The 26,546-nt window shown below is 43.3% G+C and overlaps 2 protein-coding genes and 1 long non-coding RNA gene across 7 annotated transcripts in view; 1 reads left to right on the top strand and 2 right to left on the bottom strand.

Annotated features, from left to right (window-relative positions):
* Positions 1-3,158, bottom strand: part of gls2 (glutaminase 2) — a 37,582-nt gene extending 34,424 nt beyond the window's left edge. The window contains exon 1 of one of the 2 annotated variants that reach the window (XM_033015599.1): positions 2,810-3,158. Coding sequence is in view for 1 of the 2 variants with exons in the window: in XM_033015598.1 (XP_032871489.1) it covers positions 2,810-3,018 (209 nt within the window). In the remaining variant the exon portion in view is untranslated. The remainder of the gene's footprint in view (positions 1-2,809) is intronic. The other variant, XM_033015598.1, reaches the window with a different exon arrangement.
* A 6,557-nt stretch (positions 3,159-9,715) lies between these two features.
* LOC116968773 lies at positions 9,716-22,737 on the bottom strand. The gene is made up of 3 exons (XR_004410525.1): positions 22,625-22,737; positions 22,007-22,140; positions 9,716-10,111 (listed from the first exon to the last, which is right to left on the bottom strand). It is a non-coding gene; the product is annotated as an uncharacterized LOC116968773 (long non-coding RNA).
* Positions 22,562-26,546, top strand: part of LOC116968769 (signal transducer and activator of transcription 5B-like) — an 86,923-nt gene continuing 82,938 nt past the window's right edge. Inside the window, exon 1 of one of the 4 annotated variants that reach the window (XM_033015594.1) lies at positions 22,562-23,028. The gene's annotated coding sequence lies outside the window, so the exon portion shown is untranslated. The remainder of the gene's footprint in view (positions 23,029-26,546) is intronic. The other 3 variants (XM_033015593.1, XM_033015591.1, XM_033015592.1) reach the window with 3 other exon arrangements.

Here is a 26,546-nt window from a genome sequence, read left to right as displayed (position 1 = left end):
CTTCCAGGGGCAGAGACCAGCCACGCTAACGGCCGCTTCAGGTGAAATCCAGTTGCACTCGATTATTAAACGAATCCAATCTTTGTTTGCGATTCGCGGCAGTTTCGAAACAAGTTTTCAAACAATGGCACTTCTCCGTTGTCAGCATCTCACATGGCATCTTGGATATCAAAACCGGATGAGAACAAGAACTGCACTTTAGGAAAGTGTAGACTTTGGAGTGACTTAAAACTTTATAAAATGTAGAGGCAAGTTGGATTAGGAGAAACAGATAGCATGAGCAATACAATAGCACGATAGCAATCCAAGGCCAGAGTTTGGCTGGAAACCAAAAGGTGGTTGACATGGCAGGCAATAATTATCAAAGGTAGACACAAAAAGCTGGAGTAACTCATCGGGACAGGCAGCATCTCTGGAGTGATGTTTCAGGTCGAGGACCTTCTTCAGACCTGAAGCATCACATATTCCTTCTATCCAGAGATGCTGCCTGTCCCGCTGAGTTACTCCAGCTTTTTGTGTCTACCTTCGGTTTAAACCAGCATCTGCAGTTCCTTCCTCGGCAATAATTATCCTCGGGTTAAGCAGGCCTCTCCTGCTGGGAACACGCACTCTCTGAATTACTTCAGATGGGAGCGTGGCCTCCTGAGCAATGAGGGGAATTTCTCAGCTATCACCCGCTTTCTCATCGGCCTGTGTCTCGTGGTTACCTACAGTAGAAACATAGATACATAGACAATAGGTGCAGGTGTAGACTGATCGGCCCTTCGAGCCAGCACTGCCATTCACTGTGATCATGGCTGATCATCCACAATCAGTACCCCGTTCCTGCCTTCTCCCCATATCCCCTGACTCCGCTAGCCCTAAGAGCTCTATCTAGCTCTCTTTTGAAAGCATCCAGTGAATTGGCCTCCACTGTCTTCTGAGGCAGAGAATTCCACAAATTCACAACCCTCTGGGTGAAGTGGTATGTGATGCTTGCCACAATCCAGTTGTGTGGAACAACTTAATGGGCCAGTGAGGTTTTTTCCCTCCTGCATTTCATTGTCGAGTATTTAATGTCATAAGTGATAGGAGGACTGGCCAAATTTTGTGCCTTCCACCACAGTGATGAATGCTGTGGTGGATGTTTGTGTTACAGTTTTATTGTGGTTGTGTGTTCTTTATTATTGTATCGCTGCAGACAACCCAAATTTCCACCAGCCTGGCTGTGTGGCAATAAATTATATCTATCTATCTATCTAGCAGAATTAGGCCATTCGGCCCATCGTCTACTCCACCAATCAATCATTGCTAATCTATCCCTCCCTCCTAACCTCATTCTCCTGCCTTCTCCCCATAACCCCCGACACCCGTACTAATCAACAATCTATCTATCTCTGCCTTCAAAATATTCACTGACCCCATACTCTTCTGTGGCAATGAATTCCACAGATTCACCACCCTCTGACTAAAGAGATTGTTCATCTCCTTCCTAAAGGAACGTCCTTTAATTCTGAGGTAGACAAAAGTGCTGGAGAAACTCAGCGGGTGCAGCAGCATCTATGGAGCGAAGGAAATAGGCAACGTTTCGGGCCGAACCCCTTTCGGGATTCAGCCCGAAACGTTGCCTATTTCCTTCGCTCCATAGATGCTACCTCACCCGCTGAGTTTCTCCAGCACTTTTGTCTACCTTCGATTGTTCCAGCATCTGCAGTTCCTTCTTAAAGTCCTTTAATTCTGAGGCTGTGACTTCTAGTCCTGGACTCTCCCACTAGTGGAAACATCCTCTCCACATCCACTCTATCCAAGTAAGTTTCAATGAGGCCCCCCCCCCCCTCCCCCCCCTCATTCTTCTAAACTCCAGCGAGTAATGTTGCCTGTAGTATTTCCCTTCAGCTATAGTGGCACGAAGACGGTGCTGAAAATGATGCTCAATCAAACACCACTTATAATTGAGAGACTCACATATTAATAATAATAATAATAATAATAAATTTTATTTCGGACTCAAGGTCCAGACAAGGGGCAACATTACATAAAAATGCATTGCATATTAAAAAATATCATAAAGTACATATCAAATCTTAGTATATCACTTATAAAAGCATCATAAATTATATATTAAGAAAAAAAACACAATATATGAATTAAAATCCAGAATAAAAGAATGATCAGTGTCCTACAACGATACCAGTGTCTCCACAACTGGGATTGATAGCGTGTCGTGCTAAACCTTATGTTTGACCACAATAATTACATTTTTAGCCATTTATCCTGCAAATGAATTTATACATATGATTTCTTAGGATAGCTTCTAAAGTACTGACTCCTGCAGCCATAAACATATTACTATTGGAAATTCAAACGCTGCGAACTGCAGATTAAATGATGCGGAAAACAACCCCCCAAGTGGTTAATTATTTTTATTTTCCCAGCGGGATAATTTCCATCCCACCGTCTGAATACAATTCTGTTGATAATATCCCGCGAATAACGTTATCTATGACAATAAACAAGTTCCCCGCTGGTTCACTCCTGAGCTGTAGCCAGGTGTGTGCTTCGTTCATGATCCTTTTTAAATTAATTCACCGAAATTAATGTCTAAAACATGAATGTGAACTGTAGTATTTCACTCCTTTGGAAGAGCGTTCACCAAGTCAAATGCGTTCCGATTACAAATAGGAAATGAATGAAAATTAACGGAATAGTATGACTATGAGACCTGCCAAGAAAGTAGAAATGTACTCGGTGTGGAGTCAATGTTAATCTGGTCCTTGTCACTCGCGGTGTGAATATGAAGCGTGTAGGAGCTCGGGGTTTGTTTACTCACGGTTCACTCTGTGGATCGCCGCTTTTAATCCCGGGTGTGGGATGGTTGAGGAGAGGGCTTCTGTCAAACCCATTGGTGCCGCTCACTGCCCGCCACCCAGGGGGATATTGCCACTTCCACAGCCTCTGGATGAAGCTGTTGGCTTTGCCAGAAGCACTGACAGCTCTCGGGTGATAGACCCCCGCGGGCAGTGACTTTAAACGATGCATCCCTGATCAAATGTCCTCTACCCCCTGCTTCTTGCTGGCGAGTCTGGTTAACTTCTAAATATCGTGTTCCTTTACTAAGCTAGATAGTGAGTTACTTTGGCGTCTCTGTCATCTATGAACCCACGCAGGCAAACTTTACTAAAGTGGGTGGGATGATACCCTATTTTGACAAGGCGTCATCCAACCAAGTGCACAGTAGCACAGAAGGCGGAGCACCAGCTTGTTTGGCTGACAGGCCACACGTTAGACCGGGCAGCTGGGTTACAGGCAATGCGGGCACCTGCCATTGGTAATCGAGTAAGAGGCACTGGAGCAGATATGTGTCATGCACGACCTTCTGATGCTCCACTGGAATAAAAATTGCCGTACACTTGAACTCAAGTTCAAAGGTTGATTTATTGTCACATACACCTAGATGTAGTGAAATTCCTTTTACCAATGCAGCACATAAAAAAGAATACAAACATAACAATAATAAATAGCTTTAACATAAAAACATCCCCCCACAATGGTTCCCATTATGGGGGAAGGAAGGCACAGGAAAGGAATTTCACTACATCTAGGTGTATGTGACAATAAATCAACCTTTGAACCTTTTGAAGTTCAAAGTAGTAAACACTGCCCAGTCCATCATCGGCTCTGACCTTCCTTCCATCGAGGGGATCTATCGCAGTCACTGCCTCAAAAAGGCTGGCAGCATCATCAAGGACCCACACCATCCTGGCCACACACTCATCTCCCCGCTACCTTCAGGTAGAAGGTACAGGAGCCTGAAGACTGCAACGTCCAGGTTCAGAAACAGCTACTTCCCCACAGCCATCAGGCTATTGAACTCAACTCAAACAAAACTCTGAACATTAATAGCCCATTATCTGTTTACCTGCACCATATCTGTTTTATTTATTCATGTGTGTATATATTTATACAATGGTATATGGACACACTGATCTGTTCTATATTTATTTATGCCTACAATATTCTGTTGTGCTGAAGCAAAGCAAGAATTTCATTGTCCTATCTGGGACACATGACAATAAACTCTCTTGAATCTTGAAGTTAAATCTAGTTTATTCCCCTTCTCCTATTCAACTTCTTCTTCGACTCCCCCCACTTCCTCCAAATCAAAGGCAATCGCATGGACCCCAGCTATGCCTGCCTCTTTGTCGGGTACGTTGAACAATGCCTGTTCCAGGCGTACACTGGCCCTATCCCCGAACTCTACCTCCGTTCCCTCTCTCTCCATCCTTCCCCCACCCAAGTCGCACCAGCTTCTCGTTCTCACCTAGCAAACATCTAACAATGGCCTGTTTCCTTTATCATCGTTACTTTTTTGCATGTCTTTCATGCATTTGCATCTCCGAAGTCTGAAGAAGGGACTCGACCCGAAACGTCACCCATTCCTTCCCTCCAGAGATGCTGCCTGTCCCGCTGAGTTACTCCAGCACTTTGTGTCTGTCTAGTTTATTGTCATCTGCACTAGTACCAGAAGATGCGAGTACAATGACAACCTTGAGCTCCAGAGAGAGTGACCGATGCTTCCCATGCAGGTAATGATGGCTTCGGGTTATAAAATCAATCCCTCCGCCAACATAAAAAAAAACACATTATTAAGTCATTCATTTACTTGACCCAGGTGGACTTTTGTGAGATTTGACAGTGTTGTAGAAAGGCTATCTAACTGTGGGAAGAGTTTCAAAACTAAGCACAGGCACAAAGGCTGAACACTGGGACCGTACTCGTCCTCTAAGCCATGAGCAAACAGTGATTTTCCTGTTCCACTGAAGACCAAACTGCTCAGTGCTAGACATTGACTAAGAATGTTACAACATTTTGAGATTTAAAAAATCAAGTCTGCAATTTATCCCATCAGATAAAGCATAAAAAGAACTTTAATTTGACACCTAATTCACTTTCATATCTTCAGTATTAAAAAGGTTATTAGCATATTGTTCCCTATTGCTTTTCCATTGACTTCACACAAAAGCTGTGATCGAGGACAGTCAAAAGCCCATAACCTTCTTAAAAATTAAGAGAACTGAATGAAATGTTCAGTTATTATAGATTGAAGCATTCTGAAACAAATATAAAACATCTTACTTGGATGACCTGAAATTAAAGCATATAATTAGTTAGTTACCTAATTGTAGCTAATTACAAAATTGGCCGTTGTGACGGAAATAGTAATAAACACCCAGACTGCCATGAAAATTCAAAAATGTGATATTCTCAAGATCAGAACTTTAATATTATTGTATTATATGCTGTAAGTCCGTAACAGATAGGTAAATAAATTACAATTTCTAGCAATAAGTCTTTATGGAGAAGATCAGTTGCTAGCTGGTACATTGGCATATCATAATCAGTAGCATCATCATACTCCTCAGATTGTAACCAATAAGCAACTCTGTACTTTTTCCTCAACTTTTCAATTTTGGCATTATAAACGACAAGTTGTTGCTCTTCAAACCACGCATGACATGCCTTTCTGCCCACTACTTTCCCATTAAGAATGTCCTGTAGATCATCACATTTGGAGTAATCCAAATTCGGATAATCTCTGCGATTGCTGTCTAAATCAGTCTCTTTTCCTGGGCATTTGAATTGACAATTTTGCATTTCTTCTTCGGAGACATCTGTTTAAAATGTAAAGGAAAAAAAAAACACGGAACAGCATTAACAGAAACAAGTTATTATTTGCAGTTTTAGAAAAAAGGTAGAAATGATAAAGTTAAACGCTAAAATAAATTATAAATACCCATCAAAAAATTCATATTCATCAGTTTCATCAAATCAATAAATTCATCTAATCAATAAATTCATCTAAATTCAATTACTAGATCTAAACATCTATCCATTTCTTAAGAAAAGACTAACATTTTTAAATAGCCTAAGTATCCAAATAACAAACTGATCCCATTCACACAAGAATTCAAAATATAACATGATTTTTAAATCTCACTGTCATGAACTTATATGCCAAATGGAAGGAATTTAATATTTAATTCCAATAAATTAATCCAAACATTCACTCTCAAGATAATCAAAATCATTATTTTTTTGCACAATAAATCTGACTAAAACTGTACTCTGGATATTTAGTGTGAAAATATTGATCATGGATAGACTATAACACAAAATATAGATGATTTAGATGCTCTTATGACATGATTGTGCAAAAAAATAATGAATTTGATTATCTTGAGAGTGGATGTTTCTAGAATGTGATCGATTGGAATGTTGCTATTGCTGTAAATTTAAGCCCATATCGGCAGGCAAGACATGGCCGATTCGTAAGTGGGCCTGAATAAAATATTTTGCATCATAATATTAAAATAAAGCCACACCATAAAGCAAAATAATATGTTAAATAAACGACATACCTTTTGTTTTGTCCTGATATTAGCGTTGAAGGCGTTTTTAGGTGTGTTTTAATTTAATCCAGCGACGCAAACTTCCAGCAACTTTTTTTTTTTAAACCCTCAAACGGAAACGCGAACGATTTTTCTTCATCAGCTAGCAGCCCGAGGAAATCCCTCTCCGACAATCAATACAAACCTGCATTTTAATCCAGCCCCCCCCCCCCAAGCCTCCAGAATTGCCCGCACAGGCAGTGGCAGATCTACAGTGCCGTTGCCACTGAAGACCAGACTGCTCAGTGGTAGACATTGACGACCCTACATTTTGTCATTATTCACATCTTAAATCTGTACAAATGCTATCATTATTTTTATTTTAGGAATAGGAATACTTTATTGTCACAAGTGACTGGGCACAGTGAGATTATTTGTTTGCATACACAATGTATACAAATAGCGGCCACCTACGGCACTGACAAAGTTACAAAGTACGCTGACTCCCCCTTTTGTCCCCCCCACACCGGATCCCCATTGTCCTTTGTTCTCCCTCACGGCGGTCCTCCCATGCCAAGTCCTCCATCGTTCTTCCTTCTCGATTACGGTGGTCCTCCACGCCGGGTCCTCCATTGTTCTTCCCTTTCCTCCATCACGGTGGTCCTCCACGCTCTTATCGACCGTCGATCACGAGTCAACCCGTGAAACTCCGCCGCTGAGGCAAGGCTTCACCACGCTGCGGCCCCATCGCCACGAGGCTTCACCACGCCAAGGCCCCATCGCCATGAGGCTTCACCACGCTGAGGCCCCATCGCCATGAGGCTTCACCACGCCGAGGCCCCATCGCCACGAAGCTTCACCACGCTGAGGCCCCATCGCCACAAGGCTTCACCACGCCAAGGCCCCATCGCCACGAGGCTTCACCACGCCAAGGCCCCATCGCCACGAGGCTTCACCACGCTGAGGCCCCATCGCCACGAGGCTTCACCACACTGAGGCCCCATCGCCACGAGGCTTCACCACGCCAAGGCCCCATCGCCACGAGGCTTCACCACGCCAAGGCCCCATCGCCACGAGGCTTCACCGCTGCCGAGGCCCAATCGCCACGAGGCTTCACCACGCCAAGGCCCCATCGCCACGAGGCTTCACCACGCTGAGGCCCCATCGCCACGAGGCTTCACCACGCCAAGGCCCCATCGCCACGAGGCTTCACCACGCCAAGGCCCCATCGCCACGAGGCTTCACCACGCCAAGGCCCCATCGCCACGAGGCTTCACCACACTGAGGCCCCATCGCCACAAGGCTTCACCACGCCAAGGCCCCATCGCCACGAGGCTTCACCACGCCAAGGCCCCATCGCCACGAGGCTTCACCACGCCAAGGCCCCATCGCCACAAGGCTTCACCACGCCAAGGCCCCATCGCCACGAGGCTTCACCACGCCAAGGCCCCATCGCCACGAGGCTTCACCACACTGAGGCCCCATCGCCACAAGGCTTCACCACACTGAGGCCCCATCGCCACAAGGCTTCACCACGCCAAGGCCCCATCGCCACGAGGCTTCACCGCTGCCGGGGCGTTACTGCTGTCGACGCCCCATTTCACGCCTTCATACAATCAACAATATGATCATGGCTGATCATCCAAAATTAGTCCCGTGTTCCTACTTTCTCCCCATATCCCTTGCTTCTGTTAGCCCTAAGAGCTAAATCTAACTCTCTCTCAAATACATCACCCACAAGAAAACTCTGGTAAGCCAGCAGTATGGAATCACACTCAGACAAGCACGCAAATGGCACAAGTCAATAAATGCTGACCTTGTAGAGTTCTGACACGGGGTTACTGTCTCGGCAGTGGGAAGTTTTGTGTTACAGGGCTTTGCCCTTTTAGATTAATCTAAAAACTAACAGAGTCAGTCTGGACAGGTGAAAGTCCCACTGTGATAGAAGAATAGGCTCTCTGAGTGGAATGGCTACACTTTTGAAGTCTGAGGAAGGGTATTGTTTAAATGCAGTGAGGATTTTTGCCTCTCTCACTCTTCCAGCCATTTAGTTCCAAACTCTCACTTCTCGTTGAGAGAAACTGATTTTCTTCAGCTCCATTCTAATGCTTCTATAACTTAACTTAAATCTAGTTGTGTGCCCGTCTGCCAAGGGAACCTTAATTAAATTTCTCACAAGGCTTTTTTTTTGTTCCAAAGAAAACACCTGGTCGGTTTCTGCTCGTATCTAAATTTCTCCAACCCCGACAACAATATAAATCGTTGCGTCCTCTCTGATACTATCACATTCTTGTGGAAACCAAAATTGTACCAGGTTCTGGAAGCAAATAATAATAAATTATATTTGTATTAAACCTATTGACTTTTGGTCACAATGTACTTATTGAAATTCCTTCTCTCCAGAGATGCTGCCTGTCCCTCCGAGTTACTCCAGCGTTTCTGTCTCCCTTCGATTTAAACCAGCATCTGCAGTTCTTTCCTACACTGTGCTTATTGAAATGCGAGGACTTGTACAGATCACTGCCCTCTGGTGGAGAGCACATGTAAAACCAACTTTGAACAAGATGGTTTCAGGGAATTACATTTTGAATTGGATATTTAGTTCTTCTTCTGTGTTTCTGTATATCTCAAAATAAAGCAAACGACTTGTTTCACGACAATAGATTGCATTGGTGACAGGGAGTAACATTCCCAAGAAACTTTCTACAGTTCAGTTTAGTTTATTGTCACGTGTACTGAGGTACAGTGAAAAGCTTTTGTTGCGTGCTATCCAGTCAGGGGAAAGACAATACACGATTACAATCTGAGAGGAATTTAAGATCATCATAGTTAAAGTAAGTATTGTTACTGTAGGAGTTGAGATTTAAGAGTGTGGAGCGATTGTAATATGAGTTTGTAGATCTGCTTCTGTGACTAGCACGCTAATAGTCACCTAGGTTGGACGCCATCTTGGAAGCAGGGCTTGTAGAGTATGGGTTAGATACATCGTAAAGCTCTCAAAAAAGAAAGAGAAATAATGGGTAGATATTGTGCTAGATCTCGGTCAGGGGCAGCATAAACCACCCTGGAGAGGGTATCTGATGGCTGGTTGGGGGCGTTCCAGAACCAGTGGGCATAGCAGGGGCTGGAATACACCCTGTAAAGAAGGATAATATCTCAAGTGTTTAAGAAGGAACTGCAGATGCTGGAAAATCGAAGGTAGACAAAATTGCTGGAGAAACTCAGCGGGTGCGGCAGCATCTATGGAGCGAAGGAAATAGGCAACGTTTCGTCCCGAAACGTTGCCTATTTCCTTCGCTCCATAGATGCTGCCGCACCCGCTGAGTTTCTCCAGCAATTTTGTCTACCTATAATATCTCACGTGTTTGATATTCTAAAGTTAGATGTCTGCCCTACACCACAAGATAGATAATTCCCCAGTCACTTGGTCGTCACTGAGAACTTGCAAGAGGTTACTCCCTAGGATATAGGGAATAGTATAGATGTGTACGGGGTGGTCAACGTGGACAGTGGGGCAAATGTGTGTTTCTGCCCTGTATCAATCAGCAGTCCACGGCACGGCATTGTAAAAACCCTGAAGAATTCCATGGTCAATCTGCGCATCACCCAGGGACTTGCGTCTCAAATTTGTGGAGGCGCTGGTCAACTGTGTCAATATCTGTGGAGAGACCAGGCAATTGGTGCCCTTCCAGCTGAACTTCAGAAGGTCCCCACATGACATTCGACACCCTCACGGAATGGATCTGTGGAGAACAATAGATATTTTTAAGGCAGAGATAGATAGATTCTTGGTTAGTACCAAAGATCCTATAGCGAGCATTGGCAAGATGGGCCACTCGACTAAAAAGACGTAGTACGGTCATGGGTAGATTCATGGGTCATTTTCGGCCCAATTTTCGTAACCGGCTTCCGTCTCCGCACCAAAGATCCCATAGCGGAGCTAGTGCGGAGACGGAAGCCAGTTACGGAAACATCCTCGTAAAAATAAAAGTTCTTTGCTAAAAATCTTCTAATTTTCAGAATTTTAATTTATTAACACAAACTGTTCCCCCGCAACGTTGATTACACTGCGGGTCGGGTCGTGTCGTGTTACGGAAATGGATTAAAAAAAGGCCCACGTTCCGCTCCGTTGTGTACTACACATCAGCCCATTGCATTTAGCAGGTCTATCTTGCTCCGCCATAGGATCTTTGGTTAGTGCTGGTGTCAGAAGTCATGGAGGGGAAGGCAGGAGAATGAGGTTAGGAGGGAGAGATAGATGAGCCATGATTGATTGGCAGAGTAGACTTGACCCTGACTGAAGAAGGGTCTCAACCCGAAATGTCACCCATTCCTTCTGTCCAGAGATGCTGCCTATCTACTGTTTTATCCTTTACCTTTGATTTCCCTTTTATGCCCAGGCCCCTATTTTGAGTGTTTTTTTTAAATATTTCATTATATTTTTATTTTGTAACATTAATACAAAACTTAAAATGTCGCCCTCTGCGTCTGTGATGCACTTCACACCTGCGTGCTGAGAGGACTATTCCTTTCATGGGAGATATCTCAAACTCGGGGAATTTGTTTCAGAATGAGGGATTAGCCATTTAAAATAGATAAGGAATTTATTATTTCGGAGAATGATGACGCTTTGGAATTCTCAGAAGACCCGAGGAGGCTGTCATTTAAAATTCCTTCTGTGACATAGCTGAAACTGTCTAGATTCATATAGAAACATAGAAAATAGGTGCAGGAGTAGGCCATTCGGCCCTTCGAGCCTACACCGCCATTCAATATGATCATGGCTGATCATCCAACTCAGTATCCCGTACCTGCCTTCTCTCCATACCCCCTGATCCCCTTAGCCACAAGGGCCACATCTAACTCCCTCTTAAATATAGCCAATGAACTGGCCTCAACTACCCTCTGTGGCAGAGAGTTCCAGAGATTCACCACTCTCTGTGTGAAAACAGTTTTTCTCATCTCGGTTTTAAAGGATTTCCCCCTTATCCTTAAGCTGTGACCCCTTGTCCTGGACTTCCCCAACATCGGGAACAATCTTCCTGCATCTAGCCTGTCCGACCCCTTAAGAATTTTGTAAGTTTCTATAAGATCCCCTCTCAATCTCCTAAATTCTAGAGAGTATAAACCAAGTCTATCCAGTCTTTCTTCATAAGACAGTCCTGACATCCCAGGAATCAGTCTGGTGAACCTTCTCTGCACTCCCTCTATGGCAATAATGTCCTTCCTCAGATTTGGAGACCAAAACTGTACGCAATACTCCAGGTGTGGTCTCACCAAGACCCTGTACAACTGCAGTAGAACCTCCCTGCTCCTATACTCAAATCCTTTTGCTATGAAAGCTAACATACCATTCGCTTTCTTCACTGCCTGCTGCACGTGCATGCCTACTTTCAATGACTGGTGTACCATGACACCCAGGTCTCGCTGCATCTCCCCTTTTCCTAATCGGCCACCATTTAGATAATAGTCTGCTTTCCTGTTTTTGCCACCAAAATGGATAACCTCACATTTATCCACATTATACTGCATCTGCCAAACATTTGCCCACTCACCCAGCCTATCCAAGTCACCTTGCAGTCTCCTAACATCCTTCTCACAGCTAACACTGCCCCCCAGCTTAGTGTCATCTGCAAACTTGGAGATATTGCCTTCAATTCCTTCATCCAGATCATTAATATATATTGTAAATAGCTGGGGTCCCAGCACTGAGCCTTGCGGTACCCCACTAGTCACTGCCCGCCATTGTGAAAAGGACCCGTTTACTCCTACTCTTTGCTTCCTGTTTGCCAGCCAGTTCTCTATCCACATCAATACTGAACCCCCAATGCCGTGTGCTTTAAGTTTGTATACTAATCTCTTATGTGGGACCTTGTCGAAAGCCTTCTGGAAGTCCAGATACACCACATCCACTGGTTCTCCCCTATCCACTCTACTAGTTACATCCTCGAAAAATTCTATAAGATTTGTCAGACATGATTTACCTTTCGTAAATCCATGCTGACTTTGTCCAATGATTTCACCACTTTCCAAATGTGCTGCTATCCCATCTTTAATAACTGACTCTAGCAGTTTCCCCACTACCGTTGTTAGACTAACTGGTCTGTAATTCCCCATTTTCTCTCTCCCTCCCTTCTTAAAAAGTGGGGTTACGTTTGCTACCCGCCAATCCTCAGGAACTACTCCAGAATCTAAAGAGTTTTGAAAGATTATTACTAATGCATCCACTATTTCTGGAGCTACTTCCTTAAGTACTCTGGGATGCAGCCTATCTGGCCCTGGGGATTTATCGGCCTTTAATCCATTCAATTTACCCAACACCACTTCCCGACTAACCTGGATTTCACTCAATTCCTCCAACTCCTTTGACCCGCGGTCCCCTGCTATTTCCGGCAGATTATTTATGTCTTCCTTAGTGAAGACGGAACCAAAGTAGTTATTCAATTGGTCCGCCATATCCTTGTTCCCCATTATCAACTCACCTGTTTCTGACTGCAAGGGACCTACATTTGTTTTAACTAATCTCTTTCTTTTCACATATCTATAAAAACTTTTGCAGTCAGTTTTTATGTTCCCTGCCAGTTTTCTTTCATAATCTATTTTTCCTTTCCTAATTAAGCCCTTTGTCCTCCTCTGCTGGTCTCTGAATTTCTCCCAGTCCTCTGGTATGCTGCTTTTTCTGGCTAATTTGTACGCATCATCCTTCGCTTTGATACTATCCCTGATTTCCCTTGTTATCCACGGATGCACTACCTTCCCTGATGTATTCTTTTGCCAAACTGGGATGAACAATTTTTGTAGTTCATCCATGCAGTTTTTAAATGTCTTCCATTGCATATCCACCGTCAACCCTTTTAGAATTAATTGCCAGTCAATCTTGGCCAATTCACGTCTCATACCCAAGGGGGCACGTACAACAAGACTGCTAACTAACCCTTCCTCATTACTCAATACCCAGTCTAAAATAGCCTGCTCTCTCGTTGGTTCCTCTACATGTTGATTTAGATAACTATGCCGCATACATTCCAAGAAATCCTCTTCCTCAGCACCCCTGCCAATTTGATTCACCCAATCTATATGTAGATTGAAGTCACCCATTATAACTGTTTTGCCTTTGTCGCACGCATTTCTAATTTCCTGTTTGATACCATCTCCAACTTCACTACTACTGTTAGGTGGCCTGTACACAACACCCACCAGCGTTTTCTGCCCCTTAGTGTTTCGCAGCTCTACCCATACCGATTCCACATCCTCCAAACTAATGTCCTTCCTTTCCATTGCGTTAATCTCCTCTCTAACCAGCAACGCTACCCCACCTCCTTTTCCTTTCTCTCTATCCCTCCTGAATATTGAATATCCCTGGATGTTCAGCTCCCGGCCTTGGTCACCCTGGAGCCATGTCTCTGTGATCCCAACTATATCATAATCATTAATGGCTATCTGCACGTTCAACTCATCCACCTTATTACAAATACTCCTTGCATTGAGACACAAAGCCTTCAGGCTTGTTTTTACAACGCTCTTACCCCTTATACAATTATGTGGAAAAGTGGCCCTTTTTGATTTTTGCCCTGGTTTTGTCTGCCTGCCAGTTTTACTTTTCACCTTGCTACCTATTGCTTCTACCCTCATTTTACACCCCCCCGCCTCTCTGCTCTTGTACCCATCCCCCTGCCACATTAGTTTAAATCCTCCCCGACAGCACTAACAAACACTCCCCCAAGGACATTGGTTCCATTCCAGCCCAGGTGCAGACCGTCCTGTTTGTACTGGTCCCACCTCCCCCAGAACTGGTTCCAATGCCCTAAACATTTGAATCCCTCCCCCTTGCACCATTTTTCAAGCCACGTATTCATCTGCAATATCCTCCTATTTCTACTCTGACTGGCCCGTGGCACTGGTAGTAATCCAGAGATTATTACCTTTGAGGTCCTACTTTTAAGTTTATCTCCTAGCTCCCTAAATTCATCTTGTAGGACCTCTCATCCCTTTTTTTACCTATATCGTTGGTGCCAATATGCACCACGACAACTGGCTGTTCACCCTCCCCCTCCAGAATGTTCTGCAGCCATTCAGTGACATCCCTGACCCTTGCACCAGGGAGGCAACATACCATCCTGGAGTCTCGTTTGCGGCCGCAGAAACGCCTATCTATTCCCCTGGCAATTGAATTCCCTATTACTATTGCCCTTCCACTCTTTTTCCCCCCCTCATGTGCCGCAGAGCCACCCATGGTGCCATGAACTTGGCTGCTGCTGCATTCCCCTGATGAGCCATCTCCCTCAACAGTATCCAAAATGGTATACCTGTTTAGGAGGGAGATGACCGCAGGGGACTCCTGCACTACCTGCCTACTGCTTTGCTGGCTATTGGCCACCCGTTCCCTTTCTGTCCTCTTACCTTTTACCTGCGGTGTGACCAACTCGCTGTACGTGCTATCCACGACTTTCTCAGCATCATGGATGCTCCAGTATGAATCCATATGTGACAAGAAGTCAGTTGAACTTTGGAGTAAAAGAGCTAGAATGCCCACTGAGTCCAAACAGACCATCAAGTACCCATTTACACTAATTCTACATTGATCCTTAAGCTGTTATCAGGAAATCATCCTACCACAACCAGAGAGCAGTGCTGAACCACTATATACCTCTTTGGTGGCCCTCGGACTATCCTTGATCGGACTTTGCTGGCTTTACCTTGCACTAAACGTTATCATTTATCTATACACTGTAAATCGCTCGATTGTAATCATGTGTAGTATTTCTGCTGACTGGGTAGCAAACAACAAAAGCTTTTCACTGTACCTCGGTACACGTGACAATAAACTAAACTAATCTCATAAAATTCCTTTGTTAAGTTACAGAACCAAGGCAGGCGATTGGAGTTGGGATCGAGGCAGGAACAGAGATTAGCAGATGATATTGGACGTAGACAGTTCCATTGAACTATGATAGTCACACGATTGTCAATTCTCAGAGAGAGTTTCACTAATATAGTTTTCTTTTCTTTGCCTATGATTTAAAACTGAGTAAAACATTTCCATAAGTTCGCAATTCTTAAATATTCTGTGACATTTAAGTTGACAGCCATACTAATCATGGATCAAGGTGTCAAAGGTCATCAGCCGCATTTATTTTCTGCATGGATGATGAGCAAAAGTTGTATTTGTTTAAAGTTGCGATGTGCCACTTACTACAATTGGTGTTGTTTTGCGCATCTGCAATAATGTGTACATTCACATCTTCCACCTTTTGTCCGTGGTTACTTTTCTGGGAAGTCCCGGAAATATTTGCAACGTTACAGTAAATAAGTCTCAACTTTCTGAGAAATGACCCGTCAAGGGTGTAGTTGATCCCGCCCACAGTCTGTGTTCATTAGCTCATAGTCTGTCACTTACACACAACAAACCTATTGTACACCGTCGGCTGTTGAAACGACCTGTTTTTTTTTCCTCTGAAACTCTGCTCTTTTTTTCTAAAGCGCCTCGCCTCAAGCTGGACAAGATTTGAACCATTTTCCAATTAACTGCCTGACTGATAGTCTTGATTTGTGAACAAGACTATCTGAATCTTGAGGTCATATTCGACCTTGAGTTTTAGGTCACTGACCCAAACCATCACTAAAAACCGCCCAGTTCCACTTCTGTAGATTCTCCAGAGTGAAGAAGGGTCCCGACCCGAAACGTCACCCACTCCTTCTCTCCAGAGATGCTGCCTGTCCTGCTGAGTTACTCCAGCTTTTTGTATCTATCTTCTGTCTATTTCCAACTCTCTAAAGTCAGTCTGAAGAAGGTCCCAACCTTAAACGATGTCTGTCCATTTCCCTCCACAGATGCTGGCTGATCTGCTGAGTTCCCACAGTACTTTGTTTTTTTTTTGCTCAATACACTGGCATCTGCAGTCTCTTTCGTCTCTATTTTACCGCTCTGCTGTGAAATCTCTTCAGTAAGCCTACTTTGAAGAAGTTCTTCTCTCTCCAGCAGGAGTTCTGTGAGACTATCTCTCACAGCTCCCCGATGTGATTCCTGCTGCTCTCCAGGCAAAACGTTGTTGATCCACCAATTTAGTCAAATGGGTTATATTTTGGCTTGTAAAGAGGCAGGTATTTGTAGTGTTTGGCCTGCTTATTGCAGTGATATTTCCACCATCAATATGAAAGTATTTCAGACATAGACAGTCAAAGCATAGATTGATGAATGATATGATGTTAGTTACAACTAAAGCTCACTTTACCTTCTGAAAGCACGTCTTCTACATATAAAACACCAAGTTTGGAATATGGATGCTAAATTAACCATTTATACCACCCTCTGTAAAGATAAAATATAAAGTGCAAATGACTTGCTGGCATTCAATAATTAAATGGATTTGTATCTTTCTATGTTTTTAGAATTCGTGGACCTAATACCCTGCATCCCTGCCCCTGTCCTTCTCCCCATCTCAGTTTCAGTTCAGGTACAGAGGTACAGTGAAAAGCTTTTGTTGCGTGCTATCCAGTCAGCAGAAAGACAATACATGTGGCTACAGGAGGATCGGGCCTGGGAACTTAATATTCAGGGTTATACATCCTATAGAAAGGACAGGCAGGTGGGCAGAGGAGGGGGGTGGCTCTGCTGGTGAGGGATGGAATTCAGTCCCTTGCGAGGGAAGACATAGGGACTGACGAGGTAGAGTCACTGTGGATTGAGTTGAGGAATTGTAAAGGCAAGAAGACACTAATTGGTGTTATTTACAGACCCCCCCAAATAGTAGCCTGGATGTAGGGTGTAAGTTGCAGCAGGAGTTAAAACTGGCATGTAACAAAGGTAATGCCACTGTGGTGATGGGGGATTTCAATATGCAGGTAGACTGGGAAAATCAGGTTGGTTCAGGACCCCAAGAAAGTGAGTTTGTGGAATGCCTCCGAGATGGATTCTTAGAGCAACTTGTAATGGAGCCGACCAAAGAAAAGGCAATTCTGGATTTAGTGTTGTCCAATGAACCAGATATGATAAGCGAACTCGAGGTAAAGGAACTGCTTGGAGGTAGTGATCATAATATGATTAGTTTTAATCTGCAATTTGAGAAGGAGAAGGTTAAATCGGAAGTGGCAGTGATGCAGTTGGACAAAGGGGATTATGAAGGCATGAGAGAGGAGCTGGCCAAGGTAGACTGGAAAGGGATCCTAGCAGGAATGACGGTGGAACAGCAATGGCAGGAATTTCTGGGCATAATCCGGAAGATACAGAATTATTTCATTCCAAAAAGGAAGAAAGATTCTAAGGGGAGTAGGAGGCAACCGTGGCTGACAAGAGAAGTTAGGGATAGAATAAAACTAAAAGAAAAGATGTATAACACAGCAAAGAGTAGCCGGAAGCCAGAGGATTGGGAAACTTTCATAGGACTACAGAAGGAAACAAAACGGGCAATATAGGCTGAAAAGATGAAGTACGAGGTGAAGCTGGCCAGGAATATAAAGAAGGACAGTAAAAGCTTCTTTAGATATGTTAAGAGAAAAAGAATAGCAAAGTCAAATGTGGGTCCCTTGAAGGCAGACACGGGTGAAATTATTATGGGGAACAAGGAAATGGCAGAAGAGTTGAACAGGTACTTCGGATCTGTCTTCATTAAGGAAGACACAAACAATCTCCCAGAAGTACTGGAGGACAGAGGATCTAAGGGGGATAGAGAAACTGAAATAAATTTTCATTTGGCGAGAGATAGTATTGGGTAGGATAATGGGACTGAAGGATGATAAGGTGTATAGGAAGTCCAGTCAAGTTTTAAGTTAATATTTTTATATCTATCTATTTATTTATGTGAGATGGTTGTTCACTTTAAACTCAAATCCTTATTGCTGAGAGAGAATCTCAAAGCAACAAGATGGTTTGCTCAGACACAAAATGCTGGAGTAACTCAGCGGGATAGAGGGAGTACAGAGAAGGTTCACCAGACTGATTCCTGGGATGTCAGGACTTTCATATGAAGAAAGACTGGATAGACTCGCCTTGTACTCGCTAGAATTTAGAAGATTGAGGGGGGATCTTATAGAAACTTACAAAATTCTTAAGGGGTTGGACAGGCTAGATGCAGGAAGATTGTTCCCGATGTTGGAGAAGTCCAGGACAAGGGGTCACAGCTTAAGGATAAGGGGGAAATCCTTTAAGACCGAGAAGAGAAAAAAACATTTCAGACAGAGAGTGGTGAATCTCTAGAATTCTCTGCCACAGAGGGTAGTTGAGGCCAGTTCATTGGCTATATTTAAGAGGGAGTTAGATGTGGCCCTTGTGGCTAAAGGGATCCATAAAGTATGGAGAGAAGGCAGGGACGGGATACTGAGTTGGATGATCAGCCATGATCATATTGAATGGCGGTGCAGGCTCGAAGGGCCGAATGGCCTACTCCTGCACCTATTTTCTATGTATGTATGTATCTATGTTGTCTATTTCCTTCGCTCCATAGATGCTGCTGCACCCGCTGAGTTTCTCCAGTATTTTTTGTCTACCTTCGATTTTCCAGCATCTGCAGTTCCTTCTTAAACACTTTGATACTTTAAGTGTCACTTACCTGGGATGTGGGACAAAGTGAACACTTTAAAAATAAATTGGATAGTTATATGGATGGGAAAGGAATGGAGGGTTATGGTCTGAGCGCAGGTATATGGGACTAGGGGAGATTATGTGTTCGGCACGGACTAGAAGGGTCGAGATGGCCTGTTTCCGTGCTGTAATTGTTATATGGTTATATGGTTATATGATACAAATGTGTTAGTGAGGCCAGGGATCGTCTGATCTGGAAAGATCAGGAAGGCATTTTCATACCATCACCAGGGAAACCGAAGACTTAAGGAAATGTAGATGCTGGTTTACAAAAAAAAAGACACAGAGTGAAAGTGCTGCAGTAACTCAGTGGCTCAGGCAGCGTCTCTGGAGAGCATGGCGAGGAGATATTTCAAGTAGTAATGTTTCATCAGACTGATTGTGTGGGGTGGCGGACGAAAGCTGGAAGAGAGGAGGGGTGGGACAAACCCGGGCAGGTAATAGGCGAGGAGGGGCTTCATAGGCAGACGGTTGACAAAATGCCAGAGATGAACAGACTAAAGGTTTGAAGTAAGGATAGAGGCGGTGTGAATTGTGAAGCCAAAGGAAGGAGTATATGTGGAAGGGGTGGGAGGAACAACAAGCGCAAATCCGCTTCGAATCCAGGGAATCGGATAATCCTTGAGCACACAATTACAGCGAGCAATGTCAAGACGTAGCATTTTCAAGGAGTGCCTTTTTTACACGAGACCTTAAAAATACCATGTCGCTAAGGGCCGAATGGCCTACTCCTGCACCTATTTTCTATGTTTCTATGATAGGCAGCATCTCTGGATAAAAGGAATAGGTGACGTTTCGGGTCGAGACCCTTCTTCAGACCCACTATCCAGAGATGCTGTGTGTCCTGCTGAGTTACTCCAGCATTTTGTGTCTATCTTCGGTTTAAACCAGCATCTGCAGTTCCTTCCTACACAAGATGGTTTGCTTTCTCTTTTTGAAGTTGCAACACATTTATTTGTTAAGCAAAATATCACATAGATGGGAGATAAATGCTACTTTCTAGATAGAAAATAGCCAAGGTTCTTTACACTTATTCAGAATGTTCAGCATTGCTATGCAAATGTAGTTTGATTGCACAGCAAGTAAAAAATAACTTAATGCAGTCGGCTTGCTTTGTTTTCAAAGCAAAACTTTGAAAGGTTTTGTAATTTATGCAAATTCATTTGGGTTGGTCGGAGATCAGATGATTATCTGTTTCATTTGTCCCACATCCCAGGTAATTGCTGGAGACTTGAGGTCTACTGTGATCTAGGGGATACTGTTCCCAGATTCAGTATCAATAAAAAAATGATCAATGATTTCATGAATTTTGTATATATAAGTTAAAGTGTTCTTTTAACATGGATTTTTTTCACTTGACTATTTCTAAACATTTATATTGTACATTCCACAACACAATCTGATATAATGTTCATTTTGCCATTTGGGGAGGGTTATGGCAATTCGGTCAACCATTTAGAACAAAGATTAACACAAAAAGCTGGAGTAACTCAGCGGGTCAGACAGCATTTCTGGAGAAAAGGAACAGGTGATATTTCTGGTCAGACTGAAGAAGGGCTTCAACGCGAAACGTCACCTACTCCTTTTCTTCAGAGATGCTGTCTGACCCACTGTTACTCCAACTTTTTGTGTCTATCTTGGGTTTAAACCAGCATCTGCAGTTCCTTCCTATATTTAGAACAAAGATTACATTCAGTATATACTTTTTGGTGAACACAAGAGGGCATCACAGAACAAACACACTTGAAAAGTTCCAGACATTTTTGCATAAGCTATAATGAGTTTTATAAAGTAAACATATAAACAAATAAAAACAAATAATGCAAGTAAAACTCAGTTGGTCAGTAACATTTGTGGAGGAAAGACACTGATTTTTGTTTTTTGGAAAATGAATGCCTCGCATCACCAAACAAATAGCCAGCAGAGGAGAGCTGCTCGGCTGTATGGCCAGTTAACTTGCCTTTATGAAAATGAGCAATTCAAACATTGTGTAGGAAGGAACTGCAGGTGCTGGTTTAAATCGAAGATAGACACAAAATGCTGGAGTAACTCAGTGGGACAGGCAGCATCTCTGGAGAGAAGGAGTAGGTGACGTTTCAGGTCGAGACCCTTCTTCAGTCTGAAGAAGGGTCTTGACCTGAAACGTCACCTTTTTTTTTCTCCAGAGATGCTGCCTGACCCGCTGAGTTACTCCAGCTTTTTATGTCTAACTTCAAACATTGTATTTGCTTATCAATGGTCTCAGATTGAAGTGATTTAATAATGAGACTTGGTTTTTCGTTGATGCTGAAATGCATAGGTAAAATCTGCAAATGCATAAAAGCTGGAACAAATACAGAACACAATAACACTCTCTGCCTAGCCTTATTTCAACGTTGGAGGAGCATGGGTGAGTGCAGAAGGCTCCCATCACCATCGGGAGTAAATTGATATTTGGCACTTTGGACTTTTAACATCTAGTCCTGTGTATTTGTAAACTCAAAAGGTCCTTTCCCTCCACAGATGGTGATTAATAAGTTATCTTTCAGGTACAGACCCTTTATCAGAAGTTAAGTGATTTCCCCACTGATTTGATGGCTGGTGATGTAATCATTGGTTACATTAATTTCAGAAAATTACTTTTGAGGTGGCAATTTCAGCAAGACCATATGTTGAGGAGTGCAAAAGAAAATAATTTTTCAATACTTGTATTCATTTTCTAGATGATTCTTTCCCTGTTGATACTGTACCCCTAAATGTCAAACCCCCCTACAATCAGATCCTCCTCAGAAACCCCACACTCAGCCCTGTGCTACCACCCCAATTCCCACTGTTCTTTGTAATGGAAAAATCAAAGCAGGTTTGTACGTGCACCATTGATTCCATCTCCGCTCTTGGCACTATCTTGACTATTGTTGACCTTGTGATGCTCCTCAACTCAGACTAACCCATATCCACAAATAACCATGTAACCACTCTAACCTAGACCAATGTTTAAGGCCAAAATGTTGAGTCATATCTTCAGGTGTGTCTAAAATATAAAGCCATATCAATAATAAAAGTAAATTAATAATATACAAACCCATTTTTATATTGAGGATTTTTTTCCACCAATTTTGGTTGCAATTTGGAAATCCTTGGTGGAGGCAGATACTGTCATAACATTGCACGAGCCAAGGCAAATAATCACAGGACCAAAGGGCCTGCTTCTGCAGTCTATAACATGGATCAAAACACAGATTTTACTATTGAAACAACTTTTACAACTGACCCCACTTGACATTTGGAAGACATTAATAGTTAACCTGAGATTGAACGACTGAAAATAAAGAAATTATGTATTTCCTGGAGGAACATTATAGCGTCTGTTGACTTTCTCACAACATCCAGCAGTTTTTATTCTCAGGGACGCAAACCCCTTTTTCTATTTTTGAAGATGAAAAATAACCCTCTGTCCCAATAGAAAAATACTGGATGCATAGTTCTCAGAGCAGATGTCATCTCCCCACAGACTGAACTGAATACTGCTGCGTATTTCCAGTGTTTTCTCTTTGGATTTCACAATATCCGCTTTTGCTTTTTGTCTTGGGAGAGTTACGGAGATTCTTGGCTGTGTGTGTTTAGTTTAGAGTTACTCAGTGCGCGGAAACAGACACTAGGGGACAATTGACACAATTACACCGAGCCCTGGGTTACTTACAACGAAGCCAACCGAGGGATCATGCCCAAACTGGGTCCAGCACACGTGGGCGCTGTGAGCAAAGATCTCTGGCTGTGAGTGAGGTGCTGGAAGACGGCAGCTTGGTGCTGGATCCTCAACCAATCATCAATTTAAAAAAAGTGAAAAGGAACTCCAGTGACAGGGAGGAACCCGCCACACAGGCGGAAACCTCTTGAGTTCCGGGCTGCAGTCTTGCTTGCCCGCCCGCCGATAGCATTTTAGTCTCAAAAATAGCAAACATATCGCGAGGTGTGCAAGGAAAAAAACAGATTGTTTTCGAGGAGTCAGTCGGACGCCCTTCAGAAGGAACCAAGTCCTCAAGAGTACAGTTTGTCAACACAAGCATTAAATGGAAAATAATTTACCCGTTCCTTCGGTGTGAGGTAAGTTGGACACACTGGATTTCTCAATGGGTGTATGAGGCAGACATAGATAGATTCTTGGGTATATTTATTAAGGCAGAGATGGATAGATTGTTGATTAGTGCGGGTGTCAGGGGTTATGGGGAGAAGGCAGGAGAATGGGGGAGAGATAGAGGGAGGGAGAGAGAGAAGGAGAGGGGAGAGGGTGGGGGGCGAAGTGGAGAGAAAGGGGGGAGAAAAGGGGGGAGAGAGATAGATCAGCCATGATTGAATGGTGGACTTGATGGGCCGAATGGCCTAATTCTTCTATCACGTATGGATCCGGGTTCACTCGGGCTGAGGTGGTGATTTGTTGTTTTGTTGAAACATTTGTCGTTAATTCGCCTGTTGGTGATGGTGAGGAAGGGTTTACAGAGAGAACGTCTTGTAGTTCTTGTTCACTCGGACAGACTGCCCTCGTTTGGCACCGACTCCATCTGTATTTTCTTCTCCCCCCCCCCCCAGAAAGAAAATCACAAATTGCAGTAGGTTACCAGCCGGAAACAGTCGCTAACAACTTTTAAAATGTGACACTGACCCAATTGTGAAATTTGACTCCGAGAAAGTTAGAGGGTTTATCTTAAACCGAGGGAACTGTGTGTTAGTTTTGTCCAATGTTCTTTTGATTCAACTGATATGGTTTTTCTGTGCGTTTGAGTTAGTTTTTATCGTATTTCGGTGTTAAAATATGTCGATCATAGGCGTGACGGCAATGATGGATACCTGGCCCGGCGAATCGAAAATCATCATTGATTTATAAACCAACCTATGTGGCGAATCGTCCATTTGGATTGGTTTTGTTAAATGCCAATTATACTGGTTACCGATTCGGATCAGTCAAATCGTGTGGCTTAGATTACGTTTAATCAATCATTGCGACATACTAACATGCATGTAAACAATGCACAAAGTTTACAAGGCAATGCCAGATCCAGACATTTCAATTACAGATGGAATGATTTAAATAATTTTGTTTAAGAAGGAACTCCCTCTACCACCTCCAGTTTAAATTCCATTTGGAATATTTTGGAGGACCAAGAAACCAAGAAGGAACTGCAGATGCTGGAAAATCGAAGGTAGACAAAAGTGCTGGAGAAACTCAGCGGGTGCAACAGCATCTCTGGAGAACACGGTTAGTGACATTTCGAGTTGGGAGCCTTCTTCGGACCTTTTGTGTAAACCAGCATCTGCAGTTCCTTGTTTCTACAGTCTGAAGAAAGGTCCCAACCTGAAACGTCACCAAGTCCATGTTCTCCAGAGATGTTGTCTGTCCCGCTGAGTTACTCCAGCACGTCGTCCTTTTGTGTAAACCAGCATCTGAAGAAGGGTTTCGGCCCGAAACGTTACCTATTACTTTCGCTCCATAGATGCTGCCGCACCCGCTGAGTTTCTCCAGCACTTTTGTCTACCTTCGATTTTCCAGCATCTGCAGTTCCTTCTTGAACTCTACAGTTCCTTGCTTCTTCATGCAATGGCAAGTCTGTTATATAACAGATTGAGTAGACTAACACTCTGTTCTCTTGATCTCATTGAAGATATATGATTCCTTGGGGACATAATATGACTGGTGTGGGGAAGGATGTTTTCTGTATTGAAGGAATCTAAAACAAGGTTAGGTGCTTTTGAACTGAAATGAGGAGAACTTGCTTCAGTCCGAGAGTGGTGAATCTTCGCAGTTTTCTACCTTGGAAGGCTTTAGAGGCTGGATCATTAATTGGATTCAGAATGGAAATCAATAGTTTGGGTATATGTAAAGACTCAGAGAATATGGAGTTAGTGCAGGAAAATGGTTTTTGAGGTATGTGCTTCTTCTTGGGGATCGATGGTGACTTATTTCAGTTCTGGGGTGACTGATGAGGCCAATTTTGGAACTCTAGAATAGATAACCTCACAGATGACAGGGGCGACATGGGCAATTTGTGAGGTAGTCTGCTATTTATGTACTGAACCTGAATTCCACCAGCTTGACTGTGTGGTCATTAAATAATCTAATCTAATCTAATCTAATGCTCAATACCATCCGAAAGCTCTTTCTCTATTTTGACTGGTCGTGGGTGAGGGATTCGCAGGAATTGCTGGGGAGGGCACTATTTTTTGTAAGGAAACATTGAGCACGTCCTTGAATCTTCTGTCAACTTGGTGATCTGCTGCAGTGACAGTACTCAGAAGAGTGTGTCTGTTTTGGGAGCCTGGTGTCAGGCTAGGAGGATGTGAGGGACGAAACAGCGAAAGACATGGTGTGTCCATTGGAAAAGACTGAGTGTAACTAGGGCCTACAGAGGATGCTTGTGCGAGTACACTGATCATTTTGCTTATCCTACCAGTAAATTTCGAGGATTTTGGAGACAGACTATGTGGTATCTTTCAAAATCCTTGAGATGCCGGCAGTGGGTAGTGCTGGTTGCGGATAAATGTGGATGGACAGAGACTACTGCTGCGTTATTGACTCTGTTCCGTGCCAGGTCTGAGGACTTGATCTTCAAATACCCTTTTACTCAGTTCACTAAATGCTGTACTGACACCTTGAAGTTGATGGTGAATTTCATTATAGATGTCTGCTTTTGGTGAGGGGGAGTTCCTGAGGTATGGGAAGTGGTTCACATGTTCCAGCTGCGATGGGAGCAGATCGGTAGAGAATCTTTGTCTTGAGGATATTGAGTGCAAGGCCCATTCACTCATATACTTCAGTGAGTCAGTGATGCCTTGGAATTTGGTCTCTAAGTGTGTGCAAATGCTATCTGTGTACTGAGGCTTGACCACTGTGGTTTAGTTGACCTTGGCAATGGAGTGTAGACACTCTAGGTCGAACCGTTTACCATTATTTCTAATGACAAACTGTGGGAAGTTTTGTTAGAGGCGAGGTGCGACATCGTGGGGAGAAAGTTGCCCCAAAACATGCAACTCTGTGACACCAGTCTTACTGAGATTAACTCTTATTGTAGACCTGTTGTTGAGAGACATAACTTTGCATGCCGTCATTAGCTACAATCTTGTAGAATGACAAAACAGCCTTGTGGGTCAGAATGGCCTATGTTTTATGTTGTTATATTCTTATGCATTTGTTATCTCAGCACTCGTACTCCCTTCCAAGAGTAACTATTCTCAATGTGTTAATCTTGGGCAATGCTGCATCATTAAAATGGTTTATTGGAATTGGGTGTGGGTGTGATAACAGCAGTTTGGCACCACTTGCTAATGTAAGCATAAAATGGCTTGCATATGCTATCCCAATACAAATAAGTATACTTTATATGTAGCCGCTAGCTGCCATAATTCAGTTACAATACTGACCCAGATTGAGCTTGTCCGTTGAGTACGCAAACATCGTGGGTGGACAATTTTCTGGCCAACCCGTTGTTTATGTGCATGTACCTTTTACCACAGGACGAAGGAATCGTGGTTGATACATTCCTTTCTTGCCTGGAGCAGTGAGGTTACATGTGATGTGAATTTTGTGGAGAACATTTCCAATTAAGGCTTTTTAATGTATTAAAGATATT

The sequence above is a fragment of the Amblyraja radiata genome, chromosome 46 (genome assembly GCF_010909765.2).
Source record: "Amblyraja radiata isolate CabotCenter1 chromosome 46, sAmbRad1.1.pri, whole genome shotgun sequence".
Taxonomy (NCBI): domain Eukaryota; kingdom Metazoa; phylum Chordata; class Chondrichthyes; order Rajiformes; family Rajidae; genus Amblyraja; species Amblyraja radiata.
This window is presented reverse-complemented; position numbering and strand designations above follow the sequence as displayed.